Below are 27,073 nucleotides of genomic sequence, written 5' to 3'. Positions count from 1 at the left end.
TGTGTGCCAATGCAGGAGATGCAAGAGACATGGATTTGCTCCCTGAGTCGGGAAGATCCTCTGGAGAAGGGCAAGGCAATCCACTCCAGTATTTTTGCTGGGGAAATCCTATGGACAGAGGAGCCTGACAGAAAACAGTCCATAGAGTTGCAGAGTTGGACACAACTAAAGTGACTTAGCACAGCATGGCACATGCAGTACTACAGAATGTTGTGTGTGCACCTGAAAAGAATGTGTATTCAGGGTTTTTGGATGTAAGGTCCTGAAAAGATCAATTAAAGTCTATTTTCTTGTGTCATTTAGGATCTCTACTGCTTCATTGATTCTCTGTTGAAGATCTCTCCATTGGTGCGAATGGGGGTGTTAGTTTCCTACTATTACTGTATTCCTGTCGATTTCTCCCTTTACATGTTAGTACCATTGTTGTTCAGTCACTAAGTTGTGTCCTACTCTCTGCAACCCCATGAACTGCAGCAGGCCAGGCTTCCCTGTCCTTTAACTATCTCCTGGAGTTTGCTCAGACTCACGTCCATTGACTTGGTGATAGCATTCAACCACCTTGCCCTCTGTCGTCCCCTTCTCCTCCTGCCTTCAGTCTTTCCCAGCATCAGGGCCTTTTCCAGTGAGTCAGCTCTTTGCACCAGGTGGCCAAAGTATTGGAGCCTGAGCTTCAGCATCAGTCATTCCAACAAATATTCGGGGTTGATTTCCTTTAAAAGGATTGACTGGTTTGATCTCCTTGCTCTCCAAAGGACTCTCAAGGGTCTTCTCCAACACCACAGTTCAAAAGCATCAATTCTTTGGTGCTCAGATTTCTTTATAGTCCTACTCTCACATCCATACTGACTACAAACCACAGTTTTGACTAGATGGAACTTTGTTGGCAAAGAAATGTCTGTTTTTTAATATGCCGCCTAGGTTTGTCATAGCTTTCCTTCCAAGAAGCAATCAACTTTTAATTTCATGACTGCAGTCACCATCCGCAGTGATTTTGGAGCCCAGGAAAATAAAGTGTGTCATATTTTGTCTGAGTTTGATTACTCATAAGTATGTCATGTAAGTGAAATTGTCCAGTATTTGTCTTATTTCATTTAGTATAATGTTCTTAAGGTTCATTCATCATGCCTCGTTTTCTCTTTTTAAGGCTGAAAAACTTCCCCTTTTCCTTGTCCATTCATCTGTCAGTGGATAGTTCAGGCTGACTCCATGTTTTAGCTGTTGTGGACAGTGCTGTAGTGAACATTGGGGTGTAGACATGTCTTTGAAACCCTGCTTTCAGTTCCTGTGGCGTGTGGTCCTAGAAGTTGGATCAATGGATTATGTTACTTACATTTCTTGAAGAACCTCCAGTGTTCTCCATCATGGCTGCACCACTTTTCATTCCCACCAGCAGTGCAGGAGGATCCCACTTTCTGCACATCTTTACCAGCACCTGATGTTTTCTCTTTTGTTACTGTTAGCAGCCATCCTGATGGGTGTAAGGGGGTATCTCATCGTGGTTCTGGTTTGCTTTTCCCCAGGGATTAGTCATGTTGAGCATTTGTTCATGTGTTTATTGACCATTTGTTCATCTTCTTTGGAGAAAGGATTGTTCAAATCTTTTGCCCATTTTTGAACAGAATTGTTTTTTATGGTTGAGTTTTACGGCTTCTCTACATATCCTGAAATTTAATTCCTTTTTGTTCTCTGGGTCCCACCCCTGCACAGGCATGCAGATGACAGCATCTGTGACGTTTGTCTTTTGTGGCCAGGAGTCATATGTGATGTCACTGTGGTTTAGACCTGCCAGAACACAGGGCACGCTTCTGCATAGGTTCGTTGGTACAGAACCAGAACCTGCAGCAGGCAGGACCGACACCAGGTGTGGGCTCCGCCAGGTGCAGGAACTCCACAGGGGTGGCCTGAAGGTGCTGAGGCCAGGATGGGCCAGGTGAACGCGTGTGGCCTAATTCCTGATGTTGAGAAAGGTGCCAGGCGATGAAGGGGAACACAAAGTTGGGGGGCTGGTGAGAGCTTAGGCCAGGGAGCCCACAAAGAGGAAACTGAATGGGGTCGTGTCTGCAGCTCCCACCCCTGCCAGGTACTGAAAAGCACGGGAGTGGGGGTCAAGGTGCCCAGGGATACGCCCAAATGCCAGGCTTACCCCAGCTTGGTCCTGCGGTGTACACCCATCGCCTTCCACCTGGGGCCAGCCATTGGACAGGGTGTTATGAACTGAGCGGGCAGGGCACGTCTGCTCAGAAGACACTCCTGGCCTGAGAGGAGCTCAGATCTCTGACTCCTAGAGATCAGAGTATGTGATTTCAGGCAGGACTTGTGTCCTAAGTGGGGACCCTGCGTGGCAGGGTTCCATGGGGAACTGCGAGACCAGGGATCCATATTTGCAGCGCCCAGGGCACCAGCTGTCCCCTGGCTCACACCTCACCTGTCTCCTCCCACTCTTATGGGCCCTGGGGACACAGCCTCTGGGTGACCTCCACCCTCACGGCCACCTAGTTGTGAGCAGAGGATAGCCCCTTGGGTCCCAGTAAGGGCAGGAAAGGAGGTGCAAGTATAATCTGTCTCAAAAGGAAAAAGGTTGAAGGCATTGGGGTTTCCAGGGAGGGACCCCTCCCCTCACAGCCACATCTGCCCTCCTGAGAGGGGTTGTGTACAAAGAGCATGTAATTAATTTATTTATTTCTTTACACATAACTGAAGTGATGTTACAGTACATAAGTTATTTACAACTGTGCAGTAATGTGTTGCAAAATAAATTATCTAGAAGGCAGCAAAAGTACATTGTGAACGTGTATAAAACTGTACAGCGTTTACGGGTACACTTTTTATATGATTATTGGCTCTGTAGTGTTTCAAGTTATGTTCTCAGAAAGAGAAACAAAATGCCCAAGATTAAAGGAAAAAATATACAAACCACGTGGATTTGACTCCATTAAAAACACAACTGAGTGTCCTGCCTCCATGTCCCTGTGAGGCGGGCGGGCGGCGCAGCCAGGCCCTCGCCCAGCCCAGCGTCCTGGCCCCAGTTGGAGGCCCGAGCCATCGGCAGCTTCATGGTGACAGGACGGTAGCCGGTCCGGTGCTCTCCCTGCCCTCTGACCAGAGACCACTGTTGCTGAGGGGTAGACGCCTTAGTTTTATTCTCTTGAGTTGATCAAAAATGGAACCAGGAATTTAAAGACTGCTCTCCATCCTGCAGCTCCTGAGATGCCTGTGCAGCCACCGGAGAAGAGCCCGAGGCCACCGCGCCCGTGCCCGCGTCCTCCCGCGGGGGCCGGTAGGAAGGAGGTGCACCAGGGACCCAATGCGGTTTCTCCCTGGGTGTCCCCACTGGGGACGTGGTCTCCTCCCGCCGCCTGGACTCGGCAGCAGACGTCAGGGGGGCTCGCCTGTGTCCTGTGCAGCTGTCCCTGCGCGTCAGGCCGGCAGGAGCACAAAGTCGTCATTGACGTCGACCATGGGCACGTAGAAGGACGGCACCTCATTCACGCACAGGGACTTGTGCCCGGCGGGGTCCAGCTCCTGGACCTTCAGCTGCCACTCCATCCTCTGCACGGCATTGAGAGCCGCCGCCTCGTGCTGCTGCCGCATCAGGAGACACGTCTGCACGGGAAACGCAGCAGGTGAGGAGGGAGGAGAGACCCTGCCTCACCCACTCCCTCTGCCACAGTGCTTCTGCGAGGTCAGGGCAGGGGACCCTTTTGAGCTCTGGCCTTGGGACGGCCTCTTGCATCTGGGTCTTATCCTGCCCAGTGAGTGGCCTTGCTGAGCACACAGGCGTCTGTCCATCCCTGCTTCATGCCCCTACCCCTGGGGGTTTCGCCTCTAGTCAGAACTTGTAACAGTTTCGCTTTTCTGTTTTCATTTTACAATTACTTTATTTATGGCTGGTGAGATTGGCTTCATTTGCATTCTCAATATTAGAAATAGGTACCAAGACAAAGAGACTATTAAAGTCTGTGCTGTGTATTTCATGTTAAGAATGCCGAATGTTGAAATGAGGACAGTACCTGGGTTACCCAGATGGGTTGTAACCCAAGGCAGCACATGTGGACTTGGAGGGTGGTGTGAGGGAGTGGGGGTGCGGGGCACATTTTGGGAACACATGGGAGATAGAAGCATGGCGGGTGGGAGCACAGACTTGGGTTAACAGACTTGACGATGTGACAGTGATTGTGCAGGAAGCTCATCTTATTTTCTTAGATGAGCACACAAGCATTTAGGGCAGGATATCACAATCTCTAAATTGCTTTAAAATAATTCAGTTTAAAAAACTTTCAAAACTAAGCCCTGTGTGTGCCAGCAGGCCAGGCATCCTCGGTACACACAGTCACTTATGATCCTCAGAGTCGCGCTACTCTTAATTTAAGGTACTACATAGTGTCTCGATCTCTGGGTGCTCCTGAGACGGAGCTACTCCTGAGCTTCTGAACTGCTGTACAGTCCGAGTTTTCAGACTGAAATGAAACTGTTAGGCTGAAACCCCATGACACCCAACAGGCAGGCCTGTTTACCCAGAAAACTGCCCTGAAGATGTGTCCGGGCGGGACCTGAGGAGGGCAGCCTGTCTCCTGGTGGGACCTCGTCTACACTGTAGTCCCAAACGAGCGGCCACATGCAAGGAGCCCGTTCCACGGAGGTGGGGCCATTTTGTGCCCCTGCACTCTCTATACCTCACCAGTTTCTGTTTCTGTCCATTACTTTTTAAGTTCTTGGCACATTAAGGAAATTTAGACTTCTGTGGACTTTTTAATATACCAAGTCTCATTTTACTTTGGTCAAAAACTATCTCCCTATAGCAAAGTTTTCCACGCAGCTCCCTTCAGGCAGGCTGGTGGTGGGAGGGCTGACCATGTGACCTCCACACTGTCACCCTGGAGTTTGTCAGAAACGTGGCCTCAGCCAAGCCTGAACGCCCTGTAAGCTGTTGCCTCTCTGCTCTGGGCCCCTGGCCACCCCCTTGAGTATGGTGCTGGGGGCAGGGGTCACCGAGGTAAGCTGGGGGTGAGGCTGGCAGCCCAGTGTGGAACCTGGGTCTCGCCTCCATCAACTCCACACTCGGCAGGCCCTGCCTCATGGGCGCTAACTCTGTAGCAGGCGCGTCACTGCCGGTGTGTGTTCACGCGCCTACAGAGGAGGACGTGCTTCTTACTTGCTAAGCTCTCTATCTCCCCCCCGTCCTCTGCCTGCTGCACTGGTCAGCACATCCAGGGCAGGGCTGCTGGTGGATGCTGTGACCTTTGAGGAGGGTCAAGGTGGGGTCCCACAGAGGTCTGACCGCCAGCTGGTGACAGGAGCTGCTCCCCGCACACCTGGACAGGAGGGAAGACACTCTAAGAGGCAACATGGGGGCGGGGAGGCCTCGCTCGCTTGCTGCCAGCTGGGCTCAGAGCCAGTGTGAAGCTGCCTCCTCCACACGCAGCCCCACAGCAGCCGCCCCCACCCGGAGAGCCCGGCCCACCGCTGCCACTCAGGGAGGAGGGCTCACCTTCATGCGGTCATACTTGTCGTCCACGTCCTGCAGCCAGGATATGAACTGGCGGGCGTTGAACCGGTCCCGCACTGACTTGTTCTCATCACCCTGCAGGGAGAGCCAAGTGCACGTGAGAGTTCGGAAGGGGGAGCTTCCTGGTGGTCAAGAGCCCCCCCACTTGGGGTGCAGGTTCTAGAACCCCCCCAGTGCCCCCATGTCAAGGGCCAACCAGCAGGACACACACACACCCCCCCCACCCTCCTAATGGGCCCAGGCAGCAACCCCTCCCCAACACTGTCCAGGGTGGAGCCGCCCTGTGCGTGACTCTGGACCCCCTCAGGGTGAGTGCACGATGGCATCTGTCCAGTTTCTTCTTTGTGAAAACTGCAAGTGGTTTTTTCTTTCAAAAGGACATTTGGGAGGCCTGCGGTGGCTGAGCCCCCTGCAGTGGACAGTGGTTCAGGACCAGGTGTCCGTCCGTCCCCCCCCCCCCCCCCCCCCCCCCCGCTCCTGCCGGCTGGGTGGGCGGGGCCACCCGCCTGAAGGGGCCCCAGCCCAAGACCTCCCGTCTCCTGGACCTTCAAGAGGAAACCCAGAAACGCCCTTTCAAGGTCAGCAGATCCTTTTTCCTTTTATATGCAAAAAGCAAAACTTCCACGTGTCACCACTAGCACATTACCTAAGGAAAGCTTTAAAGTTTTTGTATCCTTAAAGATTGTATGTAAGTGAATGGAAAATATTTAAGGCACTAATCAAAAGTTTTTAACCACTGTTATGTCACATGTGGCGGCCTCCATGTGATCTGCCAGTGGGTTGGGGATGGGAGCCTGTCAGGGAACTTGGTGCCGAGGCCTGAACAGGGACAGAGGCAGGCCTGGAAGGACACACGCTGGGCTGTTTTCAGAGTTGCAGTGGCTGATGAGAGGAGAATAGGTCGGTGCACACAAGTTGGCTTGCTATTTGCATGTTAGATCTCTGACATGTCCATGCATGGGGTGGGGGTCCTGAGGGGCACAGGTTCCACCTACTGGGACAGAGGTCAGACAGGAAAGGTTGTGACCTTGTGGGACAAGTCCACCCCTGGGGGTGGACAGAGGCGGGCTGGACCCTTGGAGTGGACACGCAGGGCCACCCTATAAAACCGACGAGGCAGACCGTGTGCTCCGACAGGTGGCGCCCTGGGCCCTGCCCCAGACCAGCCAGTCACTGGTAACAGGCCCCTGGGGCTGCCTACTGTTGGTGGCAGCACCATGTCCCCAGGGGGACAGTCTCTCTGGGTCCTCTGCTCAGGAAGCCCCAGGGCAGCAGCTCTGGCTGCTCGTGTTCGAAACGCATGTGAGCTTCAGAGGAAATGGTCGGCAGATGCCCAGCCCACGCCCCACCTGGCTCTCCAGCGGCATGTTGTACACTTCCGAGTCCAGCAGCATGGTGCAAGCGCTGAACGGCACCGCCTGGTTCGCGATGGTCCTCGCCGCCCGGCAGTGGACTCGCAGGATCTCCTGTTCGCAGGAGACGATCAGCTTTTCCTGAAGAAGAGGGGCCGGTAAGCTGAGAGGGTGGGAGCCGGGTGCCCCAGGCCCATGGCCACACACTCACCCGCTCGATGCTGTGCTGCAGGCGAAGCTTCCCCCGCACAGCCTCCTGCTGCTTGAACAGCTCCTTCAGGGGCTCTGCCAGTGAGGGTGGGGGCGCGATCTGTGGTCACAGGAGAGACGGGCTCACCAGGGGCCCGGAGCTGCCCCAGCCCCACTCACCCTGAGGACCATAGTCCCATGATACCAAGCCAGGAGGCCGCAGCAGCTGGACGCTTTGTCCCTGAGAGCAGGTGAGTGAGCCCCCCTCCCCCGAGGGAGTTGCAGGCACCTGTGAAGAGGGCAGGGGAGGAGGCAAGGGAAGCCAAGAACCGGGTGTCTGCACCACTACCGTGGTACAGTGAGGGGACAGAGGACTGGCAGGGTCCTCTGTTTACCACAGGCTTCACGCACCCCAAGTGATATGAGGCCCACTGGGATGCCGCTGCCCAGAGGCAACACAGACAGGACAGTGGGCCTGCCCATCTCCAGGGTGTAGGGCTCGCCCGGCTACCTTGGAAGAGACATCGCCAGGCCAGAGGAGCCCACGGATGCCAGGGGCGACCCCCCAGGGAGAAGCCAGTGCTTCTGAGTCACACAGGAAACGCGCAGCCATGACCACGGGCTGGAGGGGGCAGGAGGGAGGAACAGCCCCCAGCTGCAGACAGACTGCACCTGAGGCCCACACTGAGGTATGTGCTATCTTCCAATCTTTTGGTTTAAAATTGGCTCAAAACTTGAAAAGGGAAACCCAGCTGGGTCTCTTCAGCTGCCTGCCTGCCCCCTCAGGGCCCAGGGCACCTGGCAGATGTCTCTGTCGGGGTCTCGGCCCTGAGAACCCCTCATCCTGCTCCTGAGGGTGGAAGCCCAGGCCCAGCTGCGGGGCAGTCTGCTGTGACCCTGAGCCCTGCGCCCCAGATAGGATTGAACCTGGCACACAGGCAGGCTGCTGTGGGTGAACTCAGGTGGCAGGGGCACAGCACCCTCAGCTGTTGCCTGTTTTCTAGTTCTGAGTTTTCTGCAAACAGCAGAAAGTCTCTCTCCCTGAACAGAGATCCCAGGACAGGTTCCTGAACCTAGTGCCTCAGGCCCTGTCTGTCTGGGGATAGGCCGCACATGTGGGACATGGCCAGCCTTGAGCCTGATGGATAGAACAAGAGGAAAGCTGGGTTTTCCGCAGAGGTGGAGGTGGTGTCGAAAAGCGAGTCGATGTAGTGCACACGTGTGAACAGGTGGCGCCTGGGGAGCATCACGAAGCTCAAGCGGCCAGGCTCTGGCTATGGGTGAAGAGAGGTGGCCCAGCGGGGCTCTCCTGGCCATGAGCCTCGTGCCTGCTCCCGGGTAGGGGGTGGGGGGACAGCCGAACTTGGAGGACACGCTTCCCCAGAGGTCCTTGTGGCAGGACCTGCCCACGGCCCAGATGCAAGTATGGGAATGGGACAGGGGGTGTGCATGGCGGGGCTTGGATAGTCACAGCTGCACGAATGTGGGGTGAACCATGGCGCAAGGGAGCATGGGGCATGTGAGCAGACGGCCGATAGGCAGGGTGGTGGGGGCCTGTGTTGGCAGGCCTGCTGGGTGGGGGCCTGCTTCAAGGAGGCAGGAGCAGCGCCCTCGGGCCCCTGGGGCAGAGAGGTCTAGGGCCAGGTTCTGTAGAGGCCTTGTGCTGTGGGAAGGGCCGCAGAGGGGGCTGGGTGTGCCTGAGGCGAGTGGGCCGGGGTCCAAGCACAAGGTGACCTGGTGGCTGCGGGACAGGAGGCGACACTGGGCAGTGTCGTGGGCAGACGGTGAGTGGCAGAGGCCAGTGTGGAGGGGGCTGCTCCCCACCTCCCGGGTGGGCACTCACCACGGGGATGTGCAGCTTGCTGAGTGGCTTGCCGTCCAGGAGGTAGGAGCCGGTGTAGGTGACATACTCGGCGTAGCACTGCGGCGCCTGCGGGCTGATGTAGCACAGGATTTTGCGCTTCTCCTCAATCTTCTTCCGGATCTGCAGGTATTCAAAGTATGGGTTGGACCTGTCGCTGTGGTAAGGCTCGATGGCGTCCAGCTTGATGGCATCCACGATGGCGGCCAGCGTCTGCTGGATCACCTCACGTGTTTGCCGCGTGGACGTGTGCATCTGCTGGGCCAGCTGCTGGCTGGAGCGCTGGAAGCGGCGTTTGCGTGGGTGCTGAGCCTGGGGGTCGTCGTCCTCAGAGCCGCGACCCTTGGCCCTGGGAGTGGGCGTGGGCGCAGGCTCCTTTTCAGTGGGTGGTGAGCTCTGCTTGTGCTGGTTGGCCAGCATCTGGGCGCGGGTCCTGGTCATGCGCTGAGGGATCTCCTCCACTTTGGGTGCCTTCGGGGCCTCGGCCATCGGCTTAGGTTCTGGTTCGGTGGATTCAGGCTGGACGCTGTCAGGGGGCCCCTCGAGCCCGGCACTGTCCTGAGGGCCAGCCCCATCTGCCATGTGGGCCTGAGCCGAGCCATCCACCGGGGCGTCAGGGGCGCTGTGGGGCGAGGCCGAGGAGTCTTGGCCCTCAGCCTCCTCACCTCCACTCCCTGGCGGACGCTGCTCTGAGAGGGCTGGTGTGAGCCCTGAGCCAGGGTGGGAGTCCTCGGGCGCTCTTCCCTCTGGCCTGGACCCTGCCTCTGCCGTGGCCTCAGGCAGCACTGCTGGCTTTGGCTCCTCCAGGGGCTCCGGTGCGGCTTCGGTGGGGAGCCGGGTGGCCACCTGGTCAGGAGGTGACACCAGCTGTTGGTCAGCAGCTGCCCCAGCAGCCTCCCCGCCGCTTGGGAGCACAGGGGCCCCCAAGGGGGTGTTCTCTGGAGGAACGAGAGGAGACTCTTCCACAGGCTCTGCTTCCACGTCAGGAACATCCTTGGTCTGGAGAGGGAGCTCTGGCAGTGAAAAAGGCCCCAGGTCGAGGTCGTCCTCGGCAGCGGGGAAGGCACCGGGCCAGGGCACCGGCTCCACCTGGCCGAGCGCCGACAGGTTGTGACCACCCTCCAGGAAGTTATTCTCCAAGGGCCCCAGTGCCTCCACCTGAGCCACGGCTGTTACACACGCAGGCTCTGGGGGTGCATCAGGGGGCGCGTCCGGAAGGGGCTTGCAGTTACTGAAGAAGGACTCCAGCCGGGAGGGAGGGGCGAACGTGGCCGGCTCCTCGGAAGTGTTCACTGTGGCTGGGACTGCTCCCTCGGCCTCATCCTTAGCTTCCAGTCCCGGCTCAGGGACGGGCAGAGGGTATGAGACGGGGGATGCTGGGTAAGGGGGCTCAGGATGGAGCGACTCGGCCGGGCAGAAATGTTTCGGGGACTCTGGGAACCTCTGTGGGGACTTAAGTAGGAGGTCCGACCCCACAGGCCAACTGGCAGTGTCACCAGGAGCACCCCCAATAAGGCCAGGGGGCAGACCCTGCTCTGCGGCAGCAGGATGCGCCCATTCGACTGGCTCCTCTGTGATGACCGTGCTGAAAGGGCCCTCGTCCAGGGGCTCCAGGAAGCTGGGCTCTGGGGGGATGATGGCTGCAGTGGCCTGCTGGTCCTCCGTGGCATCCAGGGGAATGCCAAGGTCAGGGGGGAGGGCCCCCTCCATGGACGGGGCCAAAAGCTCATCTCTGTGTGAAGGGGGGGACTTGGCTTGTAAACTAACAAAGGCGCCCTCTGGGGAGGGGGTGAGGTTGACTGTGGCCGCAGGCGGGCAGTGCAAGGTGTCGACTTTGGGGGAGGGCATGCCATAGTCTGGGGAGTAATACCCTGGAGACAGGCAGGCGAACTTCTCCGCGGGTGCTGGGGGGCCAGGGGCCTTGTCCTCGGGGTGCTGCCCTGGCGAGCTGTAGCTGGGTGCAGCGGGGACGCTCTGCTGTCTGAACAGCTTGTCCCCGAGGCCAAACTCCTCCTCGGGGGTCCTCCTGACGTCCACGGAGACCGAGCGGTAAAGGTTCGTGCACAGTGGCCTCGTTGGTGTCTGGCCTGGGGTCTCTGAAATCCCACTTGTAGCCACGGAGAACCTGTCAAAGAAAGAGGGTGAGCAGGCGCTGGCGGAGGTGCTGGACATCGGCTGGGGGTCCGTGCAGTCGAACATGAGGTCGGGGTAGTCGTCAGCGCTGCAGGACGGGGTCCGGGGCGTGTGCATGGCCTCCTCGTAGCTGGGGCAGGACACTACTGAGGCAGGGGTGGGGACCCCAGTGGGCCGGCCATGGTCAGGCCTGGGGGACGCAGGCAAGACCTCTTTCATGTGGGGTCCCGCCAGCCAGTCCCGGGGGTCCACTGCTAGTCCTGGGTGGGGCTTGTTCTCGGTGGCAGAGGCAGGAGCGGACTCCTTAGGTTTTCTGTCCTTCGGGGCAAGGTCGGGACCAGGCGGCTTCTTGGGCGGGCCGTCCAGACTCTTCTTGCGTGCGTCCTCGGCGGGCCGCGCCTTCTCCTTGAGCTTGGGGTCCCCGGAGCGGTGCCTCAGCTTCTCCATCTGCCTCATCCTCTCCTTGTGCCGCTTGTGCCGCTCCTCAATCTCCAGGTCCTTCTGGGACAGCATCCGCTCGAAGCTGGTCATCATCAGGTCCCCGTCGCCCAGGAGCTTCTCCCGGGGTCTCACGTCTTTCTTGCCAGGGTCTCTGGTCGAGAGCAGCTTGTCATTTCCATTGCTGAGCTTCGTGGGGTCAGCCTTCTCCTTCTCAGGATTCTCCTTGATCTTCTCCTTCAGCCTGGCCTCGCCAAGCTTCCCGCCCTCGTCCTTGGCCTTGTCTCGGAAGGCACCGGGGGCGGTGTCCCTGGTCAGGGGCTTGGGCTCCTCACGATGGTGCCGCTCCCGGTGCCGCTCCTTGTCCTCCCGCCACCGCTCGCGGTGCTTCTCCCGCCGCCGCTTCTCCTTCAGGAGGCTGAGGGCGCTGGAGCCATAAGGCCGCAGCTCCTTCTCCACCTTCTTAGGGGGTTCTCGTTCAGGATCGTTTTTCTCCTTCTTTTCAGTAGAAAACAACTCAAGGGCTTTATCCAGCTCATCCTCTGCGTCAGCCTTGGAGCCGTAGGAGGCACCATAAGCATCGCTGTCCAGGAGCTCCTTCTCATACTGGCTGGCGTCCTTCCGGCTGCTTGCATCCTTGTAGTCATCACTCTTGTCCTTCTTCTCGAGCTTGTCCTTCTTGCCCCGCTCTCGATCGTGGCTCTTCTTGGAGGATGATGAGGCGTGCCGGTGCCGCTCCCTCTCCCGCACCCGCTCCTCTGGGGGCTCCGGGAAGGACACGTCCAGGAGGGCACTGAGGCTGGGGTCCTGGCCGCGGTCGGGGAAGCCGTCGGAGGACGCCTCACTGGCCTTGTCATTGGAGTCCTCCCGGAAGTCCTGCAGGGCCTCCTCCTCCAGCCGCTCCAGCAGGCTCTTTTCCGCCTCGGCGCCCTTGCTGGCCTTCCTCTCTCGGCCCTGCTCGCGGTCCGGCCTCTCCCGGTGCCTGGTCTTGGTCTTGTCCTCCACAGGGGGCCTTTTCTCCCCCTTCTCGGGTGGCTTCTGCTTGCTCCTCTTGTCCTGCACGGAGTCCACAGACGTGCGGTCCTTCCTGTCCTTCTTCTCCTTGTGCTTCTCAAAGGTCTTCTCCCTCCTGTCCTTCCCCCCGTCTGTGGCCCCCTTCTCCTTCTTCTTCTCCCTCATCTCTTTGTCCTTCTGCTTCTCAGCATGGGGTTGCCTGTCAGCTGAGTGCTTCCGGTGCCGGTCAGGGGGGTGCACCTCCCGCCCGTCCTCCCTCTCGGGGGGGCCATCCCCTCGCCCCTCACTCGCCTCCCCGATTTTGAATCCGCTCGCTGTGTAGTCGTCTTTTTCATCTTCACTTTCATCTGTGAAGATATCTGCAATATACCAGCTTTTTTCTTTGCCCTTTTTCTCGTCTTTTTTTTCAGAGAAGTCCTCAGAGAGTATTCCAGGGAAGGCCTTCTCCCGTTTTTCTCTGCCTTGGTCAAGGGATGCCTTCCTCTCCTTGTCTTTGCTGTGCACGTCTTTATGCTTTTCCTTGGCATCCTTTTTCTCTTTAAAACACTTATCAAACTCTCTGTCCCTCTGACATTTCTCAAGAATGAGTTTTTCACTTTTGTCCTTGTCGCTGGACTTCTCCTTGTGCTTCTCCAGCTTCAGCTTCTCCTTCTCCTTCTTCTCCCTCCCCGGGTGGTGCCTCTCCCAGGGCTCCAGGCTCTTCCCAAAGTCACAGCCGTACTCCTTCAGGTCCTCCCTGTGCGCCTCCTCGGGCTTCACGCGGCCATCTCTCCGCTCCTTAGCAGCCTCGGGGGGCTCCTTCCGGTCCCGGCTGCCCTCAGTGGACTCGCGCCGCCGTTTGTCCTTCTCACAGAGAAAGCTGGGGACAGCCCTGTGCCTGTCGGCCATGTGCTCTCGTCGCCGCTCCAAGCCGTCCCTGTCCTTCTTCCGAGAGAAGACGTCTCTGTCACCGCGCTTCTCCCGGGCCTTGCTCTCCCGCCTCTTCTCCTTGCTGTCCTCCTTTACCGTCTCCAGGATCAGCCTGGCCACAGAGTCGCTCTTCATGTCCCTGTAGTCTGTCACTGGGGAGTCCCAGCTGTCTTCCCCTTTGAAATCGAAGGAGGAATCTGACAGGTCCGAGAACCAGCGATCCTGCTGGTCATCAGAGAGACTGAACTTGGTGTCTTCGTTTTCCAGAAACTGACTTTTGTTACAGTACTCGTCAAAAGCAGAGTCCTCCCGATACCCTTTTTCTTTTCTGAGTTTTTCTTTATCCTCCTTGAAGATCTTCTCCTTCTCTTTGGGAATTTTTTCCTCCTTAAAGTCATTCTTTTTCTCTAACTTTGAGGGCCTGTCTTTGGACTTCTTCTTTCTTTCCTCTTTGTAGAGTCGCAGCTTCTCCTCTTTAGGAGACTTTTCCTTCAGCAGCCTCTCCTTCTCGGCCTTGTTTGAACGGTCCTTCTCCTCCCGGAAGGCCCTGCTCCCGTCCTTGTTCAGGTCCCTGATTCTCTTCAGCGACTTCTCCTCTCTGGAGACCTTGATCATCTCGTCCTTAAAGAGCCAGTCTTTCTCTTCTGACTTCATCTTGCTGAGCTTCTCCTCTTTCTTGCAGTGGTCTCTCTCATGCTTCAGGCCCTTCAGCTTGTTCTCAGCGGGCACGTCATCCAGGAGGATGGCCTTGTCTGCCCTCTGCTTCGAGTCCTCGTACTCGTAGGTAAAGCTCTTTAGCTTCAGTTCCTGGCTGACAGAGCACAACCCCTTCTCCTTGCTTTTGTGTTTATGTTTAGTCTTGTGTTTCTTGACAACTTTGCCCTCCTTGTCCAGCTTGGGGATGGCACCATCCCCGCTAGGGTGGAAGGAGTTCTTCCTGTCAGGTAGTGTGCCCTGCAGGCCGGCCCTCTTTTTGTGCTCCTGCCTCTTCCTGACTGGCTTCAGTGACTCCACACTGGAGCCTTCGGAGGAGCCATCAGACTCACTGCTCAGTCTTGTCCTGGTGGAGTCTGATAAGGAGCTGACCTCGGACCAGGCAGGAGAGGAAATGGTTTTCCAATTGTCTGTCCGCCAGTGCTTGGCGTGTGGGTCCGCGTGGCTGGTGTTATGCTTCTGGGCAGTGGAGCTGCCGTGGGATGAGGTGGAGGAGGCAGACAAGGAGCTGAACAGAGTGGGGTCCTTCAGTACCAGCGGGGACTCCTTGAGGCAGCCCGGACTCCCCGCCGAGTCCCCACCATCCTCGCCGCTCTCCGAGGACTCGCTGTCAGACTCGGACGAGCAGAACGTGTCACCCCTCTTCCCAAACCGTACTTCTTTGCCCTTTATTTCTTTCTTTCGCTTCTTTTTCACTTTATTTCTTTCCTTCTGCTGCTTGCAGTTAGAAGGCTCCCGGGTCTTGTTGCCGGGCAGCATGGTGTGGGCTGAGAGTCTCAGCTTCTCCCCCGCCCCCACGGTGACGCCGACGTCCTCCTCGTCGGACGTGTCCGACAGGATGCGATGAGACGCCTTCTTTGGTGCAATCGTGCTGTTTTTAGTGTAGCTTTTCACTTCCATTTTGGGTATAGAAATAAAACTATTTGACTTGGCCTCTCTTCTGTAGTCCTTTTTCAATAAGTGTTTGTCGTCCACTGGGGGGGTTCTGTCCTGCTCGTCGTCCTCGTCAAACTCATACTCGTCCTTGACCGGCGTCACGGTTTTCTGCGGCTCCGGATTCTTGGCCTTGTGCTTTAGGCCCTTCTCAAACTCAGAGTCTGTGTTATTGCCATCGACCGAGCTGGAAGGTGCGAATGATGGGGCGTCCTCCTCCTCCTCCTCGGAGCTCTCTGCAGGAACAGGGAGAAAGGCATCAGGAGCTGTCCAGGCAGGGGCAGTGGTAGACAAGCCCAGAACTTCAGTAACTTGACTGAGGCTGGCCCTGGGCCGAGTGGCCAGAGAGGGGTCTGCACAGACAAGGGGCTGGAGGTCTTGCACAAGAGCCCCTATCCAGGGTGGGGTGCCCTCACAGTCCGGAAGCTCCCATCAGTGCCAGGCATCCAAGCAGGCTGCCTGCAGTGGAACCACCTGTCCTGCCCGCCCCGCTTTCCCTGCTCCCCCCCCACAGCACTGACCAGCTGAGCTCTCCTCACTAGACGTGTAGGTGCCCTTGCCCAGAAGCAGGTTCACCATGGTCGGGGAGCTGGCCACCTTCAGTGGTGTCTCGCCCTTCCTGTTGCTCTGCTGAGGGTTCCCTCCATACCGGAGCAGCAGCTTCACCACCTGTGTAGCAGCGAGAGGCACATCAGGGACGTGAGGAACGTGGAGCGGCCACCACACCAGTGCCTGGTCATAGGGTCTGAGCATGACCAGACTGAGGGCTACAGGCTGTGTGTGTTACCCACCGGGCCTCTCCCCACCACAGACCCATCACACAGGCTCCTGGTATTTGGATGAAACTTGTGTACTGGGTAAGGGCGGGGGGCTGTTACAGAGTAGGGAAAACAAAGACCAAGCCTCCACAAGCAGGTCTATTTCATGTTTTTTATTTTAAAAGTAAGATCACCTGTTTCTGGTCTGTGCCCAGGACCACTGAACCCAAGGACTGGCAGACCTTGATTTGTTGTACTTTATAGAGATGAAGGTCTGTGATAACCCTCCCTGTACCCAGCAAGTCTATCAGCACCATTTCCCTGAGGGCATTTGCTTCCTTGGTGTCTCTGTTACATTTTGGTGATTGTCAGGATATTTCAAACCCTCTACCAGCAAAAAGATGACTGGCTGCAGATGATAGTTACATTTTTAGTAATAATGTATTTCTCTCCTTTCTTTAAGGCCCTGCCATGGCTCATTTGGGATCTTAGTTCCCTGACTAGGGGTGGAACTCGTGCCTCCTGCAGAGGAAGTGTGGAGTCCTAAGCACTGGACCTCCAGGCAAGTCTTGGAATAACGTATTTTTTAACTGGGGTGTAGTTAATGTTTTACACTCTTTTTATTGATGTGGACCTTTTTTAAAGTCTTTGTTGAATTTGTTAAGATTTGCTTCTGTGTGTGTTTTTCTAGGCTGTGAGGCATGTGGAATCTTCACTCCCTGACCAGGGGCTGAAGTGGTGTCCCCTGCACTGGAAAGCAAAATCTTAACAGACCACCAAGCAAGTCCCCTATTTGATATGTCTGTCTTGACGAACAAGTGCAGGTTGTTCACAGACACTACTACTGCACACCCAACAGCGACCAGACAGTGTTCAGGTGCATCAGGAAACCACTGCTCTGTTGCAGTCCTCACTCACTCCGGTGGCCTCCCCGAGATGGCTGGCAGACAGGACACAGAGAGCAGTAGCTGCGTTTCCACTGCAGGGGCTCCCCTGCCCTCTGATGAATCACCACCGTGGACAACCCTGGGGCCAGAGGCTGGGCTCCAGGGCTGTGTCCTTGCTGTCTGCCAGCCGAGGGAAGGCCAGCCACCCCAGCCGCTGGAGGCCACCATGTTCCCAGTGCTATAGTCCCTCCCTGTAAGACTGGAAGTGCAGGCCAGTCCCCTTTACATGGAGAAAGGGTCTCTGCTGTAGGCACCCTTGTCCACCTGGTACCGTCCAGGGTCACTTCCCATCTCCTGGTCTTCCAGCTCCCCTCTGCAGAGGCCCCCTGTCCTGAGGCCCTGTTGCACGTATACCTGCCCACTGCCCCGGGGATATTTTTAGCAAATCCTTTGATATTTCATGAATTTCTCAGTCTATTTCTCTAAAAGGGCTCTTAAGAAAGAAAAACAAAACCCCTCTCATCTTCCCTAAAAAGTTACCTAATTCCTGACCTCAGCACTTCGGTGTCCACAGGAGCTTTGGCATCTCGAGCCCAGAACCCTTCCCAACCTCTCCTGGCACCCACGTGTTATTGTCCCGTTATGTCCTTCCCCCCAGCCGAGCCACCACAAAAGACCAGATGTCACATGTCATTACACTTGCCTCCCGTCTCTAGACAGGGGCCCTTTCAGGACATTGTGGTGTGGACGTGGCCAGACCCTCACCTACACATGTGTCTCCAGTGTTGGACCTGAGGGCTGGTGCCCCAGGTGCTCACAGCTCCTGGGCTGGTCACACGGGTCACCCTGTGTGACTGCACCCGTCCAACGTGCCTGGTCTGACAGCACAGGTATGAGGACAGACAGAGCTCCTGTTCTGGGGCTGGCCACTCAACCTTCTAACATCCAACCATACCTGCATGGCCACAGCAGATGGGTAGAAAGCCGGGCTGAGCAGGGGTGGGGGGTGGTCAAAGACTCACTTCCTAGTTGCCCTGCCACCAGGAAAGAGAGAAATCAAGAAGCTGCAGCAGGCCCACCCGGGGGTCTGTGGGGAGGCACCTACCTTGTAGTGCCCATTGTTGGCGGCGTCGTGCAAGGGTGTATCATCATCCAGGCCCTTGGTGTTCACCTCCGCGCCCGCGGCCAGCAGCTGCTTCGCGACATCATAGTAGCCCCGGTTACAGGCCTCATGCAATGCCGTCCAGCCTGGAAACAGACACTCAGCACGTATGTGACTTAACCTTCAAGGTCACTTCCACCTTGGGCAGCACAGGAAACTCTAAGGACAGGCGCCCAGCCTGGGTGTTCTTTCCTGGGGCACCTCTGGGTTGCCCATGACCACTAGCGGTTAACCCTACAGACTAGGAAGCTGTGAAGGGTCCAGACAGATGAGCAGTATCATCACACAGGAAAGCAGAGCAGACCATGGGTTTGGACAGGCCTCCGTGCAGCAAGCGCCGAGGCCTCCCAGGGAGTGACCACCCCAGGGACTGGTCCCAGGGTTTTGGAAAAATTCAAGGTAGCACCTCTTAAAATATCAGTATTCCTAAGTTAGGTTTGAATCAGACACATGGGGGTCCCGCTCGGCAGGGGTCCTGGAGTCCCAGGCCTCCTGAGAAGGCAGCTCTGGGCGCACAGGCAAGAGAAGAGGGTGCCGTGTCAGAGAGTCTGCCCTGGTCCTACCCTCCGAGCGCTCACCCGCAAAGTCCTTGACATTGACGTCCGCTCCCTCGCTGATGAGCTCCTTGATGCGCCGGGCATCCCCCCGGATGGCCGCCCGGTGCAGGCGGGTCTCCCCACGCTCATTCCTCTTGTTCACTTTGTCTTTGGTTTTCGAGGCAGAGTTGGGCGTCCCCTTCTGACACACTGTCGACTGGGAGGGGTGCTTTGGTGTCATGTCCACTGCAGGCCCAGGAGAGGATGGCGGAGGTTAGCAGTGGAGCCTGTGGGGCTGGGCCCCCCCAGCCCTGGGCCCCCCGGGCTCACCTGGGCTGTTAGCGGATTCCTCAGCTGTCATCTGCATAAGCAGAGCCACCTGCTGGCGCTCGGAGAGAGGGTAGCCAGCGCGGATCCCAGACAGCCCCATGCCGAAGAGCAGCCCGGCCTTGCGGGTGACGGGCTCCTTCCTGATCCGCTTCCGCTCAGGACCCTGCTTCTCTGTGAGGCGTGAGGGAGAGAGGGGACACTTCATGCCACGGAGCCCTCGACCCCAGAGCCTCACCTGGCCGCGCGGGAAGGGAAGGGACAGCTGGCGGCACGCAGGCCGCCCGGCATCACCTCTTCCGGCAGTAACCGTGCTGGGGACACGATTCCAACACCTCGTCACCAGCCACTGAAGCCAAGCCTGGCCCCCACCGACCATCCACTGCTCCAGGTGCCTCCCCAGACCGTTCCCTGCACGCCAGGCGGCGGGACGGCCAACCCGAGTGCCCGCTCACACAGGACAGGCCTCGGTCTAGCAACTGCTCGCGCCTGTGGTCCAGGGCCTCCGCCCCACCCGCCTCCGAGACAGTTCAGATGTAAAATGCAAACACAGTTTAGAGACCCATGGAGAGGTCAAGGCTGACTGGGCGGTACTGTACCTTTCTTCTTGCTTCTAGGAGCCTCCATCTCATGCCATGGCGCTTCGAGGAGCGAACCAGCCTTGCAGTACCACGGCGTGGACTGAGCTGGAGGCATCTAAAGGCATCAACACAGAGCACTAACAAGATACGGGGCCAGCCCGGCGCCCCCTCAGCCTCCTCATGACAAGCACGCTGCGCTCCTCGGGCCCCTCACACACACCCTGTTGGCCTCAGACAGCCACAGTGCCCGTGTCTCTCACGGGGCAGGGGTGATGGAGAGAAAAACACTCTGACTCCTGGGATCAGGAGCCCAAAAAAAGCTCATGGGAACCGGGGATCCACCAAGTCTCAGATCCCTCCCCTGCAGCCCTGTGTGTTCTGGGAGAGCCCCAGTGTGGGGTGTCCTAGGTCATGGGGTGCAGACCACAAGGTCGCCACAGGGGCCACGCTCGAGAGGTTCTCCCTGCACCCCTGGGCTGGGTCAGACCCCAGAGAGAGGCAATGTCTCCACTCCCAGAACCACATACCTGGACCGCTCACCACCACAGGCCCCTCAAGCATATCACTTTCCATTTTCTTAAGAGTTTTCACTGCTATTTCCTTAAACTGCTTGTTTATAAAAACTACAGCTGTGACTTGCTGACAGTGCTAATCTGTGTCTTATGTGATCACCCCCCAAGCCACCCCACCAACTACTGATTTTTAACCTACCCCCAAGGCACAGTTCCAAGAAAGGAAATTCAGAAAAGATGCTCCTTATCGTTGACCAAGAGCCCTGCTCCCCCATAACCTGTGAAGGCAGTAAGGAGGTGGTGGCACAGGGGCCCTTACACCAGACATGGCTGGCAGAGCAGGAACCTGGTGGCTCCAAGGAGTCCTGAGAAATGAAGCCATGATAGGATGGCAATCAAGCCGCAGGGCCCAGCCCAGAAGCTACACCACAGCTGAGCGGTCACGCGGATCTGTCTGGGCACAGCCTCGCACTGTGGAAGGGCCTCAGTCGGGGGTGTGTGGCCTCCCAAGGGCTCCTGCCCAGGGACAATGCAGACATGAAATCCCCCAGAGACAAGGACAGAAGCACAGCCTCCCACCAGGCTGCCCTGCCAAGTCCACGAGGTCACCCTGGGGTAGAAGCAAGCAAACCAGCACCACTCCTCTTCTGCCTCACAGAGGTCTTCGGGACAGACACGCCATGCCCATGATTGTAAGACAGCAGAGGAACCAGCAGAGGGGCCACAGCCAACTCCCCTCCAGTGGCTGTGCAGGCAGTGACACCCAGGGCCAGGGCACGCCTCGAGGGCTCCACCTGCTGCCCAGAGACTGACCCCAGCTGCAGGGCAGGGCCCCGGGGACCCAGGCCTGCAGTCTCAGGAAGAACGAAGGCCACCCATGGGTAGACTGAGCACATGGCAGGCAGGACCGCCACCCTCGGGGATGGGAGAGCTGAGGCACCCCCAGCAGGAGTCCTCACCCCACAGGTGGAGGTTTCCCAAGGCTTATCACAAAGGAACCCCTAAATGTAATCCCATCTCCTGAGATGCCAGCTTCTCCACACTGAAGTGCAGTTTTTTTTCTACAGGTGCGGCGGCTGCCAGTATCTAGAGGAGCCCACGTCTGGCTGGGCTGTGAGTCCCGGATGGAGTAGGCGCCCATGGAAGCTTGGCCACAGAGGAGTGGAGGCTGGGGTGCTGGTGCTGTAGGAGGGCCTGCCTGCCTGCCTGGCTGCTTTGTCCTGTCAGTAAGCATCCTCCCCAGCAAGACCTGTAAAGCCGCCTTCGTGCCCTGTGCAACGACCCCGAGGACACGGCAGAGGAAGTGTCCCAGGCAATGGGCCACTCCTCGTGTTCGGCTAAGGTTCTGTTTCCTACATCCACCCAGAAGCAAAGCAGAACCTACAGGAAGCCCAGACAGCAGGTGCCAAGTTAAGAGACGTGGATACTGACAGGTGCGTGGGAGCAGCAAGGGCAGGCCAGGGGTGATGTGTGGGGGCTGGAGGCACCATGCCCTTCTCTGGAGACCTGCACCTTCCCAGGCTGATGGGGGAGTGGTCTCCTGAGCTGAATGTCCCCTCACCGCTAGGAAAGTGTGACTATGTGACTCAGCACCCTGATTCTCAAGCTTGGTCACCTTGCTGGTCCTCTGTGAAGTCAGCGCACATTTATCATCTCTTCCCGGGACGTGATCACCCAGCCGCAGCTGCAAGGATTCCAGCAGCCCTCAGGCCTTCGCTGGTGTCCCCCCAAGAGGCCACTGGAAGACGGCTCTGCTCCCCCCACAACTGCCCAGCTGGGGCTGTGAAGAGAGCAGCCCTGAGCACCTCTGTTTCAGAACCTGGTATGCAGAATAGTGCCCCCGACCCCAGCAGAACTGACAGCATCCAGCAGAGAAGAACCCCCGAGTCAGTGAATCCTGGCAGCAAGGACGCAGAGTGAGTTTCAGGTGAAACCAGGGCCACCTCTGGCTTTCGGGCAAGCTCTGCAGATGCCTCCCCCTCCACATCCCCCGGTCTACCTGACCCTCTGAGTGGGGCCCGCTCTCACACCAACACAGCCACTGGGCGACCATGTGCTCTTTCCAGAGCCAGGCTGGATGCCACAGCGCCTTTCTGTGCCTCACTGAGGGCGCCATGGCCAGTGAGCACCAGCACTGTGAGGGTTCACACCCTGCTGCCTGTGCTGTTTCCCAGTGCGGGAGCCCCGTCCTCTCCGGAAGGCCATCTGGTCTCCTCAAGCCAGCTTCCCCGTGCAGCCCATCCCGCTGCTGCCACCTGGGGGTCTGTCCTCGCTTCCACCTATCCAGACAGAGTGGACAACAGCTGTTTCCAGCAGAAGCCATCCTGCAGGGGCAGGATGGCATGAGCCTGGGAGACCTCACGGCACCTGGGCAAAGGACAGCTTCCTCTGGCCCAAGGTATCACACAGCAGGCAGGCTGCCCTTGGCCTGTCACTGCCACCAGAAGCCTGTGTCTGGGGCACAGGGTGAGTACCAAGCTTCCCAGCAGAGGGGTCTCTCTGGAGACTGGTTTGGCACAACAGTGGGGAATCGATGACCTCCTCAGATGTCACCACCACCTACACTCCGCCCTGAAGGGTGGGCAGGCATCCACAATCCCCATGAAGTCGCAGGACTCGGTTGCAGCAGGCAGAAGGTGGGGTCAGTGCCAGGACCTGGCATCCTGACAGTGTCCTATCTCTTAGTCTCAGGAGCACAGAGTCCACCACACAGGACAGAGTCACAAGACAGGCTTCTGACCAAGAAGCCAGCCTAGGCACAGTCCATACATGACAGATGCTGTCAGGTGATGGCTACGTGGGGTCCTACCCATGTTACACTCTGACCCTCTGAATGCCCCTAGACCAGCACAGGGCCTGTCACTCAGGCTGTAGTGATGACCTACTGTCTCCTTTTCTGTTTAAAAAAAAATTAACGATCACTGATCAGCAAAAAAGAGATCTATGTGGCCTTTAGTAAGTCCCTGACCTGATGGGGGTCGGGGTGGAAGGAGGGCAGTCTTTCTCTCCCCTTCCTCACTAAGGCTTCTTCAGTTCCTGGCGAGGGTGACAGAGCGTATTACACAGGACCAGATCAGGAGGCCAGAATCTATGAAGTAAGGTCAGCATGAAGGGACTGGACAACAGGGCTTTCCAACCACGGACCCCAGCTTTCACTTCAGCAACCCCTGCAAACTGAAATCAGATCTCCAGCAACACACAGACAGGTCATCCACTCTGCTGGTCCAGCCCATCTGGAGGCCTCAAAGCACCCCTCAGGCCCCCATCCCCGAACCCTGGCGACCAGTGGGCAGAGCAGCCACCTGACCCAGACCAGAGACAAGTGGGCCCAGCCACACCCACCAGACTCAGCCCAAGGTGGAGCTGGCCAGCACCCCACACCAGTCCTGCTCTCACTGGGGTACTGAGGACTCCAGAGTCATGGCATGGGTGGCTCACAGAGTGCTACTCTGCTTTAGTCCATGCCCAGCAGGTGGCCAAGCACCTGTGTGGTCACAAAGGTGGCCTCCAGCACTCAGCAGGGTGTGTTCTCAGAACTCCAGGATCTGGAGCTGGCTCTGCCCCTCAGGGAAGCACATGCAGCCACCTCTGTCCCCAGGTGGGGGCAGTGAGACTGTCGTAAGACTAAGCAGGAAGCCTGGTGTGTGGTGGTCAGGTAGGTGTGTGCAAAGTTAAGCTCTGGGGAAAATAAAAAGAGCAATCTGAAGCAGGTCCCAGTCCCACCAAGACTGGCACTGGGCAACGGCAGTGGGCAGGAGGATGCCCCTTCCGGACTGTCCTGGGTGCATATTCTCAGCAGGCTGGCCCCGGGGGTGGGGGGCTCTGGGGCACAGCTGAGGAGCCACCACTGGTGGCTCAGAACCAGGCTGCATCTCCCAGCAGGGGGCGCCAGAGGGACGAAGGCACGCACCAGGGAGCCCTAGCAGTGGGGGGCGGGGGGGGGGGGGAATGACTGCAACCTCTGGCCCCTTGGGGAGGACTTCAACCCACCTGCCCAGATGACTGCTCACCAGGAAAGGCAGGCAGGGTCAGTGACCCGGGCTGCAGGCAAGGTGCCCAGTACTGGCCCGAAGGACATGACGCTCCCCATTACTGGAGTCTGGTTTGCCCCATGAGTAAACCAAACGGCTAAGAGAGCTGTACGGTAGGCCCCTGGGGGGTCACAGTCACGCGGGGTGGGGGAGGCCTCTGCTCCAGCAGGCAGCTCATACCCTGCTGGTGAAGGGTCACTGGTCCAGCAGGACCCGTCCCCGAAGGGGCGATGAGGACCAGGAGGAGGGCGAGTGCTGTGCTCTGCGTTGAGCCTCTGCACACAGTCACCCCCCAGGCCTCATGCGGAGGTGATCCCAGCTCCCGGCCGCCCCCTCCTGGGGCAGCAGTCTTCCTGCAAGTGACAGGAAAGCCCTGCAGGAGGACATTGACCTGCAGATGCCCAGCATCCAAGAAGCCTGAAACCAAACAACACTGCACCCTGCACAAACCAGAACTGGCCAAGGCGCTCAAGCCTAAGCACGTGTCTGGGCTGGCCTGTGTCCTCTGCACCAGACCTGATACAGAGGGTCCCTGGGAGGATGCCCACGACTCTCCTTGTGAAGGACCCCATGGAGGCGCTGGACCACCTTCCCGGTAACCCAGTCGTAACCCAGCTGGCACCACCAACCCCACCACCCTGCAGCAGTGGCCTATAGCCCATGAGCCTGTGTGCCTACTCAGGGCTGGGAGCCCAGGAATCACATGGGGGGGGGGGGGGGGGGGGGGGCGCATGCGCGCCTGTGCAGGGGCTTGAGGAGGAAAGAGACCCCTTCCAGGCTTCTCCCTCTGCCACTTCTCCCAACTTTCTCACGTCTGTCTCATTTCTGTGCCTGTGCTTGTCCTGTGAACTGACGCAAACCCTCACACAGCAGGGCCTGCACCCCACCTCATCCTGACAGGACCTCTGCTCCTTCCCCCATGGCTGCATCCTAAGGGAAGCAGGACCCCTTTGCAGCGCCATGGACTCGCCCATGCCTGCCCCTGGCTTGGGGTCTGCCATCAGATGAATGGCAGGCTGGGAAGGCTCTGGCCCCTGGGCCAAGAGGAGGGGAGTGAGCTGGCCAGCAGGGGGGCCAGGTTCTTGCCTGGACCAGCACGTCCCTCTGAGCAGCTCAAGATGGAACGGACCTAGGAGCACGGGCACCACGCGGCGGCGGTCTCCAGTCCTCCTGCACGCACTCCCACCACACGTGAGGGAAGATGGCACTTGCTTCTGCCCATTTCACAGTACCCTTTGGCAACTGGGTTAACTTGTGTACATCTGGCAGCCCTGGGGGGAGCCCATTTATCCTCCCATGTAAAGCTCTCCAGAGGCTGAACAGAGTGCAGGTGCCTGGGAGTCAGAGGAAGAGGGGCCGGTGGTCACACACACACAGTGGACAACATGGGAGGCCCCTGGGCCGGGGCGATTCTCTGCAGGAAACCTTCCCTATTGGCTCCCAGCCACCCCACCATCAGTGAAGAGCCTCACCCAGCACCCCTCCCAGGCCTTCAAGAAGGACCCCCTGGAGTCAGCGCAGAGCCCAGGCTGCGAGGGTGGGCAAGAGTGGTACCTGTGTCCGAGTCCTTCTGCTCTCCATTGGCCCCCACGGTGAAGGGCAGCTTCCTCTTGGGCGCACGCTCTCTCACCTCCTTCCCACCATCGCTGCGGTCCAGCTTTGGGGTCTTGGTTAGAGAAACTTTATCTTTGTCCTGGAAAAGAAAGTAACACCTTCAGACACCATCCCCAAATTAAAGTTTCAACGTCCTCACATCTTCAAGGACTTCACTTCCTGTGCCAGAAGAACACACCTCATATTTGGTAATGGAGCCTTCTACCCACCAGCCATGGCACTGCCCCTGGGACGGACTCGGAGGTGAGCAAACACACCTTCAGAGAGGCTTGACCAATGGCACCCACTGTGTGCTATAAAGCCTCCCACTGGACAGGAGCGTGTCTGCCCAAGACAGTGGGCTCCCCTTTCTGTGCATCCTTCTGCAGCCCCCTGCCTGCTCCATGCTCCAGTCAACTCTAGCCTTGCTGTAGGCCTGTGACCCTGCGGGTGGCCCCAGCGTGGACGGCCGACCCCACTGCAGGAGCTGGCCCGGATGGTGGTCGGGTGTGGCCATCACTCCCAGCCCTGCTGGCCTCTCGGCAGGTTAAGGACCCAGAAGCCCTCATTCCAGCCCCATCCTGGGAAGTCCAGTCATGCATCTGCCTTGGTGTCACTGTCTGCAGAACCAGAGGTGATGCCCGCCTTGTGGGAGGGGTGGAGGGCTCAGACTCCACAAGGCCCCACCCAGAAAGAGCAGCACGCAGAGCCCTGGGGGTGGGGTGGGATGGGGCGCACTCGGTGGCACCTCCGACTATGCAGTGCCTGGCTCACCGGCCCACAGGGCGCCACACGGGCCATTAGGCTCACACTGACATGGAAGACAGCACTGCTGCCGTCATGCGGCTCCCTTCCCCAGCGACAAGCTTTCTTTCTGGAAACTTCCCCACACACACCACCCTCACAACACCGAGGCCTCAGGTGATCTTGGGAGGGTACACCGAGGCCTGAACACTGCACAGCCCTGTCTCCTGGGACCCCAACAGCCCTCCGGTCTCCGGAGGTAACAAGACACCCTCGGTGACCAGGGGTCCCGCCAGAGCACACCACAAGCTGCAGGGGCATCTGGAGCGTGCAGAGGGACCAGCAGGCAAGGCCTGACACAGGCCCGCCTGTCCCCACCTGCACCCTACCCCCACCGGAGAACAGACCCACCAGCCAAGCCCCAGAATGTCCTCAGCACCTTCCCACCAAGAAAACTCCTGGCCCAGCTGATGAACCTGGTATTTAGACAGCAAAAAGATAATCCAAATCAAAATGTTTCAGAAATGCATCTGAAAAATCAATGTAATTCACATTAAGGAAATAAAGTACAGAAATCATGACCCTCTCAACTACAGAAATGGCCTGAGGTCCTGACACCAACCCCCAGCACACTGTGAGAAGGGTGTCCCCACTCGACACAGGCTCCACTGCAGAAGACGGGGTGCACCCCCGAGACAGGGTTCAAGGCAAGAATACCTATAATCACCACAACTACTGAAAAACAAAACCACTTTTTAATAAGCAAAAGAATAGGAGTGTGCACTTAAGAAAATATCCACATAGCCAGTTCACATTTGGAGAGGTGTTTGGTGACAGGAAAACACAAAACCAGGAGGTGACACCCGTGCTCCCACCAGAAAGGCTGATGGAAC

General features: G+C 57.9%; 1 protein-coding gene and 1 long non-coding RNA gene across 10 annotated transcripts in view; one reads left to right on the top strand and one right to left on the bottom strand.

Annotated features, from left to right (window-relative positions):
* Positions 1–2,646: 2,646 nt before the first annotated feature.
* The window catches only part of ANKRD11 (ankyrin repeat domain containing 11), a 114,776-nt gene continuing 90,349 nt past the window's right edge, over positions 2,647–27,073 (bottom strand). For 3 of the 5 annotated variants that reach the window (XM_070451393.1, XM_070451392.1, XM_070451394.1), the window contains 10 exons: positions 25,398–25,536; positions 18,723–18,893; positions 18,435–18,638; positions 17,800–17,942; positions 15,571–15,718; positions 8,891–15,285; positions 7,070–7,168; positions 6,856–6,999; positions 5,489–5,581; positions 2,647–3,603 (listed from right to left, as the gene is read on the bottom strand). In XM_070451393.1, the coding sequence (XP_070307494.1) occupies positions 3,418–3,603; positions 5,489–5,581; positions 6,856–6,999; positions 7,070–7,168; positions 8,891–15,285; positions 15,571–15,718; positions 17,800–17,942; positions 18,435–18,638; positions 18,723–18,893; positions 25,398–25,536 (7,722 nt within the window). In that variant the 3' untranslated portion in view covers positions 2,647–3,417. Of the gene's footprint in view, positions 3,604–5,198; positions 5,313–5,488; positions 5,582–6,855; positions 7,000–7,069; positions 7,169–8,890; positions 15,286–15,570; positions 15,719–17,799; positions 17,943–18,434; positions 18,639–18,722; positions 18,894–19,318; positions 19,416–25,397; positions 25,537–27,073 lie in introns of those variants that run through there. The other 2 variants (XM_020885248.2, XM_070451395.1) reach the window with 2 other exon arrangements.
* On the top strand, positions 7,163–25,399 carry LOC110132100 (uncharacterized). Of its 5 annotated transcripts, XR_011482260.1 has the most exons (6): positions 7,163–7,736; positions 16,271–16,369; positions 16,499–20,504; positions 20,880–21,038; positions 21,179–21,245; positions 21,380–25,399. It is a non-coding gene; the product is annotated as an uncharacterized lncRNA (long non-coding RNA). The 5 variants fall into 5 exon arrangements; XR_011482261.1 differs by having other exon boundaries at positions 7,163–7,298; positions 7,537–7,736; positions 20,880–25,399; XR_011482262.1 differs by having other exon boundaries at positions 16,499–16,684; positions 17,411–20,504; positions 20,880–25,399.

This window comes from Odocoileus virginianus, chromosome 20, assembly GCF_023699985.2.
Source record: "Odocoileus virginianus isolate 20LAN1187 ecotype Illinois chromosome 20, Ovbor_1.2, whole genome shotgun sequence".
Lineage (NCBI taxonomy): Eukaryota > Metazoa > Chordata > Mammalia > Artiodactyla > Cervidae > Odocoileus > Odocoileus virginianus.
Note: the sequence above shows the minus strand (reverse complement) of the source record. Positions and strands in the feature narration are given on the sequence as shown.